Raw genomic sequence first — 13,779 nt, 5'->3', positions numbered from 1 at the left:
CGCTGCTAGTCTTCTTGACTTAAGTTTTCCAACACACAAGTTGTCTTGAGAGCATGTTACTACAAAAATCTAAAATTGACAGTTCTTCTTCTGAACAGTAATAGCAACAGGACAAGAATAGAGAACTCTTAAGGAGTGAGGAAAGTGTATGATAATCTTTGTTCTATACTTTTTACCTTGATTACATACCTTGTTAAATAAATACACTGAGGAAGAATACATAAAAATTCCCTTAGAATTTTAAAAAGTGTATATATGCTAGACTTGCTTTGGAAACTTATTTTAAATAAAAGTCCCCTTATAGGTAAAAGGAAGAGGGAAAAAATACTACCTTTCTTGTAGAGGTAGACCAAATCTAGAATTAAATAGAGGGTACGATGCTTAACATGCTCACTTTTAATTTGAATTAAATTGGATAACAGTGAAATAAACTATCATGCAGAGAAGAAACCCAGGTGGACCAAAGAAAAGGCTACGTGATGACAGCAAAAACATCCCCATAAGCTTCAGCAGCAGTAGGAATAAATGGGCAATAGGAATGCAGCAAACTGGTTGGAAAAACTTTCCTGTTTTCTCTCCCATCTCACATATCTGACAGAGTGTGAACACATGGTGAAGAAGTCTTATGGTTCAAGTATTGTTTTTAAAATACACAGTACAAATACATGCAAAGCTCGTTCTTCAGGATTTTCATAGTAGTGTTGAAAATGAGAAGCATGATCAAATGGAGATTAACAGAAAATGTCATGCTCTAAGAAGCTGGACATAAACAGTTTATTACAGATGGAGTTAAACCAAATCTAATATGCAGGACTGTGCTCCTTTAGGACATAAAACATGGCAATACTTTGGAGCCATATTTTCTAACATGTACAAATATTTTAAAATTATTCTTCCATTGACTTAATAACCTGTTACTGAGGCATAGGTGTTTGCACTCCTGAAACTCCTTTCACATGACAATTCCAAAATAGTATATAAATAAATACATGACCCTCAACTTGTGGTAAGTAAATAATAGGGATGGATTGCCTGTCTCACAAACCAGCATACATCCTTCAAGTAAAGCCAGAACAAACATACTTCCTCTCTCTATTTATAGGCAGACAAATTACTACATCCCTTTCCTTCTTTCTACTCCCAAATTCAGGAATAAAACAAGCCTAATCTTTCCTTCAGTTCTGGCATACATCCACTCTTAGGATTGTGGATAATGTCAAAAGTTGGGCTGCTGGGTACAGTGCCACCAGGACTCAGGGAAAAAACCCACATAATATCCTATCATTAATTCAGGATGAGCACAAACTTTGTTTCAAGCTTTTTGTAAAACTGTAATTTAAATATAATATTTCTTATATAATAAAAGGCTGAGTCCATCTGTCTGTCAGTCCCTAATGTTCTTGGACCACTCTAATTGGTTGGTGAAACAACTAATTAGAGTGTGGAGTGCCGCCATGACGGCAGGGATGGAGGGACCAGAATGGGGGCGGGGGGAGGCGAGGCTAGCAGTGCTGGCCTGGTCCCCCCACTTTATCCCCACCATCATGGTGGCATTCTGCCACCTCTGAGGAGCAGGGCCGGGGGGACAGGGTGAGGCCAGTAGTGCTAAAGGCAGCAGCAGCAGCAGCATGGAGTGCTGGCAGAGGGGGACAGAAGGGATGGTGGGGCAAGCTTTCCCCTCTCCCCCTGCTCCTGGGAGGTGGCGGTGGGGCAGGGTGGTGGCACTCTGTCCTCCCCCCCCCCCCCCAGTCATTCTTGACAGACAATTCACTAGTTTATAAATAAATCTGAAGAAAGGTTTGAAATGAAAAATAATTTTGACCAGAAAAAATAGAAATATTTCAATCCAAAGTATTAAAAACAAAGCCTCTTGAAGTTTTAATTTTTTTTTTAAATAATTATTTGTGTTAGAAAAAAAGTGTTTTGGTCCGAGTAAAGCATCACTTTTTATTTAAAAAAGTTTTAATGGAAAAGCCACACTTAAGTTGAAGTTTCTCTGTGCCAAGAAATTTCAGAATGTTTAAAGCATGTCAAGCTATCCCAAGCTGGTCACCTCTATCATTACATCTAATTTCCTTCAGTTAAAGCAGTTATCAATATTGTCAAATTCACCAATTTGCCCAAAATTACTGATTCATTTACACAGTCACACGATATGCCAGCTTCAGCCACTTACACAACACACAACACTACCTCAATTTCAGTGAAATCAGCCATTTAGGAAAGATGGACCAAGAGATTAAAATCCTCTCCACATTGCTCCAACCTATGCTTCAGCCATGGTGTATAGCTGAAGTAAAAAAATAATTTAATATTTGGCCTCTCTAGTAATATAAGCAAAGATACAATTCAGTGCCATCTGCAATTGCAATATGGACACATTAATTAAGAAATGGACTGAGATCATCAATGCATTTGCCACAGAAACAAATAGTTACCACATAATAACATATTTAGCTCACTAATTCCTGTGATCTGGTGCAGGGGTTAAAAAACTAATCACTTTATTGTAGATGAACCAACTATGACATGAGACTAAGTTGGCAAATATCTAGTTAAACAATGGCAAAATAATTGTCAAAACTTCAGCAGGGTCAAGATTTCACCAATGATATGCACGTAAGGATCAACAGCAAGAACTCTAGACAAAGTGAAGAAGTAAAGAGCTTTTTCACATTTTCATTGTGCAAAGCCCAGCTCTTATAGAACAGGTAAAATATTGATGAAGCTTGATGTATGGGTGATGTAAAACACAATGGTGACCTTGTTTTTATGAAGAAGTAAACGAAGCCTCTGTGGACTATCAAACGAATGTGTTATTAATAACCTTATTATTTACTATTAAGTTGTTTCTAATATACCTTGGGAAAAAAGCTTATTTAAGTGGCTGATACCCAAACTTTTTATACAGGTTTAATACAAATATTAGATAAATTATGTTTTTAGCCTCTTCTGAATCACTGGTAATGAAAGAAAAGAGGGTGGGAAGAAAAGCACTTCAATTATTATGCAAAAATACATCTTGAAGTTGCACAGTAATGTATTAAACCAGAACAGTGAATAAAATGTTATTCTCCCTGAGGCACAAGAGCTCATTGTGCTGCCAGAAACAATTTAAAACAAATTTCCACCCAGTCTTTGTAGTTAAACATGAAGAGATTTATCTGAAGAAAATGGATTACAGAATGGCAAAGACAGCAGAGACTACTATTACTGTACCAAAGCACACTAGCCAAAACTGAGGAATTAGTATAAAAGTCAAATAAAAAAATTAAAAGTAATTCCTGTGACATATTACTAAGAGATGAAAGGTGTTTAAATATAGAATACAAGCTCAAAAATACAGATATTATCATTTCAGCAGTGAGATATGTACTGCAAAACTGATATCTTACTTATTAGATCCACATATCACAGTGCTCTTTAGTGTTTCGAGAGATTATAGAGGCTATTAATGGATTCTCCAAAATGATTACACAAATGGCTACTTTCAGATATTCTTCGTAATGTACACATATTTTTTAATAATTTTTAATAATCTCTTGAAAGTTAGAAAGTAATTTTGGTTTCTCTACTGAAGTGGATTTCTCTTTCCCAACAGTGATTTGGTATTGTAGGGCAGGATCCTAATTGCTGAATTATTGACTGATTTTTAAAATTTGTCATGGGCTTTGTAAACACATAATAGGGAGGAAAAGTATCATGCTGCAAGGCTTATCAATCTTGACAGTATCTCTTTAACATTTTGCAGTTAAACTATGCTAAGTTAGTGGCATGTTATGCTCTTGAAAGATTGACTGCTTCTCCATATTCACAACTTCTTAAAAACCAAGCTTATTATACCATGACACAAAATAAATTAATCTAAAGCCAAAAGATTCTAATGTAATTTCTCATGAGACCATCACAGTGGAAAACAAACTATTTTCCTTTTTTAACTCTACAAGACATTAGTGCATATACCAAAATCCAAGCCATGCTCCTGTAAACCCTACCTCTAAGAATGTGACGGCTTTGTCTACAATGAATTTGAAATATGATTTACTATAAAACTGCTTGAAACTGCGAGGCTTTAACAAAATCTAAAACATCTACATAAGAAGAGGAAAAGAGCTTCTGAATAGATAAAAGTAAAATCTTGATTCTTATATAAAATGTTATGCATTTTAATACGATTTTTTGCCTGATTTATGTAAAGCTTTGTGTTTTTCATTTTCCCTAGCCTGTCACATTGTAGTGATGTATAGTGCATTTTAGCATCAAGTTTGCCATAAGCAATAAAGTCAGTGCCCCCAAAGAAATATTAATATATTTCTACTCCCCCCTCACCGGAGTTTTCTATTATTCAGCTTATTTGGTTTCACTTCACACAGTTGGTTGACATCATTTTCCAAGTCCCTCACACAAATACTTAAAGGTTTTACATTTTAAAAATCCCAAAGAAGAAGTGGATGGAATGAAATGGGGAATATTATTTCCAGTATTAAAAAGCTAGGATTGAGGCCATATAGGGGGAAAAAAACAGGAAGACTTTCTACGCCTTCAGAGAGACAGAATGAAATACAAAAAAGAATGTCTAACTTATTTCATAAAAGCATAACAATTATTTCTTAAATAAGGGCTCTCTCTTATGCAAAAATAGGCCATGTAGTCCTGAAGCATTCAAAAGTGATCAAATGTAGCACACCACATGCATCATTCAATAAAAATCTTTGTTCATAAAGTATCCTGATCAAATTTTTTTTAAAAGTGGAATGTAACCTACAATCAGATAGGAAAAAACCCACAAGCAATACCAAGTGTAGCAGAAATATAAAGAAGCATGTTCCCTAGAGATAAAAAGTCTATAAGGTAGACCCTAAGGAAGAAATACTTCCAGAGAATACCTGACAGAAAAGAAGCCATCAAGGAAATCTCGTATGAGTCTTTATCATATAAAAGACATGAAAACCATGCAACTATGTAGTCACATTTAAATATCTTTACTGTGTAGCTTTAGGGTTGTGCAATAAAGTTCATAATGAAAAGTTTACATTATTTTGTAACACAGTTGTCAACTCTTTACAATATTCTCACCATGTAATTAACTGAAACAACATGTCAATATGTTCAATCATTCAGAAATATCACACAACCAACTTTTCAAAAATAAATTCTTTAAGCTTACAAAAATCTGTAAATGAAACATGTTGGCATTTACAAACACACAGAAGGAAGAATGTTTTATTTTCATGTGCAAAATAATCAGTAGAAAATAGACTGGTAAAACAGCCCTTTAAGAAAGAACATATTTTGTCTCTGAACTTTGCTAGCATCATTTTAGTTATGTGTGAGTTTGCAGCACTCGAGCCTGTCAAGAGACATATATGAGCACCTCTAGTAAAATGGCAGTCATAACCGTGTTTCATAGATTATGAACAAACGTTGGCTTTGTCATGAGAGAAAATGCTTTTTTGTAGCACAAAGCATGAGTATTCAGACATCCTTGTCACTTTTTGTGGGACAAAGCCCCCCAAAAGTTCATACAATAAGAGGTAGTAACAGTTTGTCCCATACTATCACAAAGGACATCTGAACAGTTGTAATCTCAGGACAAGTAGGCTGGTTACTCCTCTAATCCACTGCCTTATTCCGAATCCCAGCCCCTCTTGAACTCTGTGTTGCTGCTCTTGCCCTGATTACAAAACTCTACCACCCAGAGGTGTCAGACCTCTAGTGACCTCCCCTACCAATTAACTGTCCTGCACGGTAACATGCCAGCCATTTCATGCTCACCACCCACCCAAGATCATCCTCAGAGCCTGTATCACCACAACAACCTCAAATGCCATCAATCTCCAAGCATCCAGGTTGTAGCTGCATTGGTCAAGAGGCAAAAAGAATCATAACTCATGGCAGAGGTGAAATCTTTAATTAGGTCAACTAGACTTTTGCGAAAAAAAATTCTTTAATTGCATGCTTTTGGGCACAAGCACCTTTCTTCAGGCCTGAAGAAGGGCGCTTGTGCCCAAAAGATTGCAAGTAAAGAATTTTTTTGCAAAAATCTAGTTGGCCTAATGAAAGATTTCACCTCTACCATGAGTTCTGATTCCCATCAATCCCTAGAAACTTCCATCCAACTAACCCTCTGGCTGCTGAAGAAACCATCTGACCTATCCACCACCCAACTGCAGCAATTTTGGATTTACATACTCCCTCGACCATGGCCCTTCAGTCTGACTGCAGCACTGTGAACAAATGTGGGAGCCAGGGAGGCAGTGGAACTCATTGCTATGTGGGGGTGAGATCAAGAACCAGCAGGTGTCCCTGCCAAGCCACCAAAACAAAGTGGTCTATGAACAGATTGTGAAGGAAAGGTAGCTCAGGAATATGACTGACTTGAGACCAGTACTGAACCAAGTGTGCAGTACTGAAGCAGCAGTTCATGAGAACACAGCATGGTAACAGTGCTGAGAGCACACGGGGTCAGGTGCACTCAATGTGAGGAACACTTCCACACCTTTGTCCAAAAACGGTAGCCTGCACCACCCAGAAGAATGACAAAGACACTGATGTGATCGTGGTTGAAGGCCCACAGCTCCTGCAGGCCAACACATCAATCTGGGCAGTAAGCCAGACTGGGGACTCCCAAATCCATCCTCCTGAGCTATGAGGACTCAATGGCCATCCGTATGAGCCATGTGGACTCTAAAATAGACCCAGGTTTGGCCAACAAGGCCTGGAGTTACCTGGCTTCTCCAACCCCTGTCTTCAGTATCCCTGTCACAGCCAGCCATCTCTCAACAGGGATCCAGTGTCCCAGTGTGCCAAAAATGGAACAAATTCTGCCGCTGGGGATGGTAAATGGCAGCCCAGAGGTTGGGCAACAGAGTGGGTATTAGGTGAGGATTTGGAGTGCTCTGGAACCATAACTGTGCTTGAAGACTACCCTGCCATGCTCCCCTCCCTCTCCCCCTTGTCAGAAATGATCCCAGCAGGGTGCGGGGCCAGGGGAAAGCAGCCTGCGTGGTGCCCCCCTCTCTGTCCCATGGCACACTCATGCCGGAGAGTGAAAGCCCCGGCAAACCAGATGTGGTGGGAGAGATGGCAGCCAGAACTTCCAGCTGGAACAGGCAAAGAGCCACCCAACCCATCAGGTGGGTGGGTGAGCTAAATTGCAGCCACAGCCTCTCCACCTGGCTCTGTGGGACCCTCCAAAGCATGGGGCCCAGGGTAATTGCCCTAAGGATAGCCCTGCACCTTGCGCAAGTGTAGTGTGCTAGTAGGTACCACTTAAGCACAGCTGAGGATTAACAGAACTTCTTTTTTTTCATTTGTTTTTGGGGGCGCATCTATAACACTCTGAACTGTCATTGTGCTGTGAGTCCAACTTTAGTTAGTCGGTGATTGAACCCTGTATCATGGAGCCAGGGGCTCCTGTTACTTTAAGAGACAGACTGCACCAGAAAGGGTCCCAGCAGCTAAAAAGGAGTTAGCTGTAAGAGGGAAGGTAGCAAGGCCTAAGTGCAGTAAACTGTTCCTTACGCTGAGGGACACACCCGTGGCTGGTCAGGAGAACACCTGACTGCACGAAGAGAAGCACAGGAGTTACCAGCCTGGGTCTGTGAGGCACAGGGGTGTGCAGCCTTCAATTCTGCATGGGGGAGAGCTTCTGCCAGTCAAGGTAGCCAAGGGGGGAGGCTGTGGATCACAGCAGGTGCCTCAAAAGCTCATAGAAGGGTGGACACTGGGAAACGGACTTCTGCAGCAGCCTAGCTACTTAAAACACTGGGCTGGCATTATTTCTTTTAGTTTAACCAGAGGACCAGACTCTGGCTATGAAGGAGGTGTGGAGGCTATGGATGGGTACCCATTAGGGCATTCAGCATCAAGCAGACTAGCCTGGGCCAGGAATCAGAGGTCTGAGGGCTAAGGCACTGAGTAGCTGAGCCAGAGGAGGGTGAGACCAGGACCAGGGGGCCTAGAGCCCAAGAAGGGCAGGACCAGGGCTGCACCCCAGAAGTGAAAGTCTGAGGCAGTAGACCAGTCTGACGGGGAGAGGAATCCAGTAAAGCTGGCTGTACTTTAAAGAAGCCTTACTGAAAGTGCAGGAGCAAACCACCCCGATGCGCAGAAAGACTAGCAAGTATGGCAGAAGACCAGCTTGGCTTAGCAGGGAACTCTTCAGTAAACTAAATCAGAAAATGGAAGCTTATAAGAAGTGGAAATTTGGACAAACAACTAGGGAGGGTATAAGAATATTGCTTGGACATGCAGAGATGAGGTCAGAAAGGCCAAAGCACAACTGGAGTTACAGTGGAGGGTAACAAGAAGTGTTTCTACAAGTATGTCAGCAACAAGAGGAAGACGAAGGAAAGTATGGGTCCCTTACTGAATGGGGGAGGCAACCTAGTGACAGAGGATGCAGGAAAGTCTGAAGTGCTCAATGCCTTTTTCACCTCAGTCTTCACAGGCAAGGTCAGCTTCCAGACTACTGCACCTGACAACACAGTCTGGGGAGGTGATCTGTAATCTGTAGTAATCTGTAGTCCTGGAAAAATCATGGAACAGATCCCCAAAGAATCAATTTGTAAGCACTTGGAAGAGAAGGTGATTAAGAACAGCCAGCATGGATTCACCAAGGGCAAGTCTTGCATGACCAACCTGATTGCCTTCTACAATGAGATGACTGGCTCTGTGGATGTGGGGAGAACAATGGATGTGGTGTACCTTGATTTTAGCCAAGGCTTTTGATATGGTCTCCCACAACTTACTTGCAGGCAAGCTCAGGAAGTATGGGTTGGATGAATGGACTATCAGGTGGATAGAAAACTGGCTGGATTGTCTGGCTCACAGCATCGTAATCAATGGCTCGATGTCTAGTTGGCAGCCAGTATCAAGTGCCCCAGAGGTCCATCCTTGGTGTGCAGCAGGGGTCAGACCTGGAGTCGGTTTTGTTCATTATCTTCATCAACTACATGGAAGAGGGCATAGAGTGCACCCTCAGCAAGTTCGCAGATGGCACCAAGCTGCGGGAAGTAGTAGATATGTTGGAGGTTAGGGCTAGGATTCAGTGACCTAGACAAAGTGGAGGATTGGACCAAAAGTTAATCTCATGAGATTCAATAAGGACAAGTACGAAGTCCTTAACTTAGGATGGAACATGCACTAATACAGGTTGGGGGCTTACTGGCTAGGCAGAAGCTCTTTAGAAAAGGACCTGGGGTTTACACAGGCCACACTGGTAAGTGTGTTGCCAGCAGATCAAGAGAAGTGATTATACCCTCTATTCAGCACTGATGAGGCCACATCTGGCGTACTGTGTTCAGTTTTGGGCCCCCCGCTACAGAAAGGATGTGGACAAATTGAAGAGTCCAGTGGGGGGGCAATGAAAATGGTCAGGGGCTCCGGCACATGACTTACGAGGAGAGACTGAGGGAACTGGACTTGTTTCATCTAGAAAAGAAAAGACTGAGAGGGGATTTGATAGCAACTGAAGGGTAGTTCAAAAGAGGATGGAGTTAAACTGTTCTCAGTGGTAGCAGAACAAGGAACAATGGTCTCAAGTTGCAGCAAGTGAAGTTTAGGTTAGGAAGAACTTTCTCAGTAGGAGGGAAGTAAAACATTGGAATAGGTTACCCAGAAAGGTTATGGAATCTCCATCTTTGGAGGTTTTTAAGACCCAGCTAGAAAAAGCCTTGGCTGGGAGGATCTAGTTGGGGATAGTCCTGCTTGAGGAAGGAGTTGAACTAAATGACCTTTTGAGGTCCCTTCCAACCCTAATTTTCTATGATTCTATGATAATTACATCAAGATGTGGGAGACAAAGAAGAGAGGGTGAAAGAGTCAAACTGGGGCAAAATTCAAGGGGCACCAGCGGGCGCCTCAGCTGCCTTTAGAGGCCAGGACCTGCTACAACACTGTTTAATTGCCTACTTAATGCCTCATCTATCATCCTAGCAAAAACACAATGGCTGTAGTGCACAGCCTCCCTGCTATACCTGGCCTCATGCTTAGAAGCCAAGATAAAGCATAAGTTGTGGCTTCATACCCAGATGTTATGACACCAAAGTGCCACCACAAGACATCATCCCCTTTGCCAGCATCTTCATCTTTTTGCCTTGGCTCACACCCTAAGAAAGTAGCACTGATGCCTTTCACTCCCATGCAAACAACTCATTAGGGATAAATCAAGTCACTTTATTACAAGCAATACATTGCAAGCTAGTGAGCAAGGAAAGAGAAAACAAGCAGCTCTTAAATCATCAGGTCTGCTTCTTGATCAGCTGGTGCAGATCACCAGGGAGTTCAGGTTTCCTTCTTAGTAACCACTGACTTTGCTTGTACTATCCTGGACTTTTCTAAATGCTGATGCTAGTTGCAAATATCAGTCCAAGCTCCCTTTGGTTGCCCATTCCAGTGAATGTAGTTCATGCAATCCATGGATGTCTCACCATGGAAAAGGGTGGGTCACAGAGTGGGCCAGTGGGTGGGTGGTGGTGAGAAGGAAGTAGTGGTGAGACCATATCCCTATGGATATGCTCCCAACATGATTCTACAGCACACCACAAACTCCTTGTATGGTGTGCAGGATGCTTGCTCCATGTTTTTTGAGCAGTGCAGGAGATGCTTGTCTGCAGCTTTTTTGAGTTATCGGGCCAGCGTTAAACTAGACACAGATTAATCACGCCCCTTACAGTGTCTCAGTTGGACTGTACAAGGTGGTGATAGAGGGTAGTGAAGTACACTATCAAGGGCTCCCCCTTGGCCTCACAGATGCTGTGCAGCATGCATGCAGAGATCACAAAATAGGGCATGTTGCTCTTGCTGGTATGTCCTCAGGCTCCTCCACTGAGCTTTAAAATTCCCAAAAGCACTCTCCACAGCCATTCTGCAGCTGCCAAGCTGGTAATTAAAGCAGTTCCTTCTGATCATCCAGGCATCCAATGAAAGGCTTCATCAGTCAGGGGTGCAGTGGGTAGACAGGGTCTCCCATCAGTAGTGGGAGTACAGTCCTCCAGCTTGATGTCAGGCAGGCCAGGGGCAAACTACCTCTGCTCCAGCAGATCAGGGAGAACGGAGCACCTAAATATGCTGGCATGCACCATGCCCAATCAGCTGATATTTATGTGTAGGAAACAGCCACAGTGGTCCACAACTGCCTGAAGCACAATTGAGAAGTAGCTCTTCTGGTTGATGAAGTCATGGCCACATTACATGGGAGAAAGGTGTACCATCAACAGCCCCAAGGCCGTTAGAGAACCTCAGGTTGGGAACTCCATCTAGGACCTCTTGTGGGTAGGCAAGGTTTATGATATGCAAGGCCATCTCCCATTGGATCACCAAACACACCTCCTTGCACCATTGACTTGCCAACCCCAAAATAGCTTTCCACAGACTGGAAGCTATTTGGGGTTGTGAGCCTCCATGTAGCAACACGCTTCTTTATGGATAAGGGAGACCGTATTGCCATTGTCTGCTGCTGTATGTGTAGGGCAAGCTTGGCATCAGTCTCTATAAAGTAGCCCCTGAACATACAGAAATTTGTGAGCTACTGCTTGTTGTCCCAGGCAGCCATTATAATCTGTCCCCACCAGTCACTGACCATCTCCCTGACCTAGAAAAACTGCTACATGGTTTGAAGCCACTCCCATATCTGCCTGGCCACAATGTACTGATCTGTGGCCAAAAAATCTTCAGGGCAGCAGCCGCTGCCATGTATTGGGAGCTGGAGGTAGCCATGGAGGTAGCCATTGCTGGGCAGCAACTACATACAAACCTCTCCCTCACAAGTACGTCTTCCTTGTACCTAGAATGAATGGAAGTAGGCAAGGTGGTCATCAGAGCCTGATTACATCTCTTTTTCTGTTCAATGTTACACATGAGTTCACAATGCTAGGCCAGCAAGGTGAAAACCACATACAAATCCAAAGCAGCTCACAGTGGTGAAAGCTCTGGTTCATGGTCACTGGCGGCAGCATAAATGCAGTGGAGATGCAGGTAAGTAGTGAGGGGCACAAGCCAGTTAATTACATCAAATTCTCTTCCAGAAATGTGTTACCACCATCAATTTGAACAACCAACGGGGGCTCTGTTTGGCACTGGAAGGATCAGGGGAACCTAAAAACACATGACCAGAGCAAGGGATGCATGTGTGCTTTCTCTTGCCACCTGCTGGCAGAAGAGTGGTGATGCATTCAGCCACTCTAAACCTGACTGGAAGATGTGGCATGTGCAATCCTGCCACATCTCTGCTCTGGGAAAAGTTGCAGCATAAATTGGTCCCATGACAAATATAATATCTGTTTATAGTCTTATTGCTGTAATGCGCACTTTCTATGGAATCATATAGTGAAAAACTGAATCCCTTTGAATTATTGATAATATTATCTTAAGTTTTCTGTGTGTATCAGCTACAGTATCATAGCACTGCTACTGTCTAATTTAAACTGAGAAAATATTTCATTTTACAAGAAATTCAGTTTACTGTGCAGTTGACTAAAATAAAAGTAGATGGTGTGAAGGTTAATGAAAAGATTCTTTGCTTCTCAAACTTAGAACCAATACCATCTTGTGCCAGAGTCCACATGTGAAATGAGGTTCTGGTATATACAATAAAAACACACTGGTAAATAAGAGTTTTCTTTGACAATGACTTTTCATCAAAAATATTAACAAGAAAAGTCACCTCACAGTGAGTTAATAATGCTTTGTAGGGTGCACAAATATAAGAGCATCAATTGTGTTCCACAGGATAGGTGGCTGCACTTCAGTGGTTAGGGTGTACTTGGCTAAGTATTGTCTGCTAAGCACCTGGAAGTTTCAAGATGAGAAATGCTACAAAAATTCTAACCCCATTAATTCACTTGGCACAAGTGAGCACCTGTTTCAGGTCTTTCTGATGGCAACTTTGGAAAATTAGCTAAACTATATTCAGGTTTTACTGAAAACAAAAAAAGAATATTGCAGAAAATCTAGATTAATTCTAAAATGAGAAAAAATGACATAAGAAAAGTGTAGACATGTTTTGCATCTATGAAAAAGAACATGATATTTGGAAAGGTGTACTTGCCTTATTCTCTAAGTGTAATTTTAGAAAACGAAGATAGGCCACGGGTGCAAATGCATCAGCCGAATGTATAATTACATCAGATGAGTCCCTGAAAGACAAAACACCCCATTTCACTAGTCAGTGAAAGAAACTTTAATTTAGCATAAACATAATTTACATCTAGTTTAAGTCTATTTTATACTGCAGACCAGTGTAAGTAGGTTATAATAAAAATGAAAATAAAAATCAAGCCTGTTCTGTTTGGTCAGTAAAAATGACATCATGCTTAAAGTTCTAATATCAGTAAAGAATACCACTGAGTTTTTACTTCAGCAGCATTTTAAATCTTTGGATAACCTCATTCCATTCTTCTGAATAATGGTGTAGGAATCACACCCTACAGAAATGACTTTATAATATTTTTTTTTTTACCGAGAAGCCAGATTGTATAATTTAACTGACTTGCACCCGATGGTTAAGATCACTAGACAAAAGTTGCTAATGCTAAGTGCATCAATGGCGATGGTAAACTTCAGATCCATGATTCAAATGAGTTAATTTTTAGTCTTCATTTTGATAATCTGTCATTTCCAATTCACAAGAGGCAATATCTATTGCACCCATCTGTACTGTTTCAAAACAAAATAATTTCGCAATGGAGCTAAGATAGCTAGGGGAAATACAGTTTCAAAAGGTGAGAAACAAAACAATTCACAGAAGGTATAAGAGAAAATCATATGCATAAAAAT

At 41.5% G+C, this 13,779-nt stretch overlaps 1 protein-coding gene across 2 annotated transcripts in view; it reads right to left on the bottom strand.

The window, feature by feature from the left end:
* The window catches only part of DPH6 (diphthamine biosynthesis 6), a 409,504-nt gene that overhangs the window by 242,274 nt on the left and 153,451 nt on the right, over positions 1 to 13,779 (bottom strand). For both annotated transcript variants that reach the window (XM_090033519.1, XM_090033518.1), the window contains exon 8: positions 13,052 to 13,139. In XM_090033519.1, coding sequence (XP_089889645.1) covers positions 13,052 to 13,139 — 88 coding nt within the window. The remainder of the gene's footprint in view (positions 1 to 13,051; positions 13,140 to 13,779) is intronic.

Source organism: Crocodylus siamensis, chromosome 2 (genome assembly GCF_052110815.1).
Source record: "Crocodylus siamensis isolate JL-2025a chromosome 2, ASM5211081v1, whole genome shotgun sequence".
In the NCBI taxonomy this organism is placed as follows: Eukaryota; Metazoa; Chordata; order Crocodylia; family Crocodylidae; genus Crocodylus; species Crocodylus siamensis.
The sequence above is the reverse complement of the archived record's forward strand: the minus strand, read 5'-3'. Positions and strand labels throughout refer to the sequence as shown.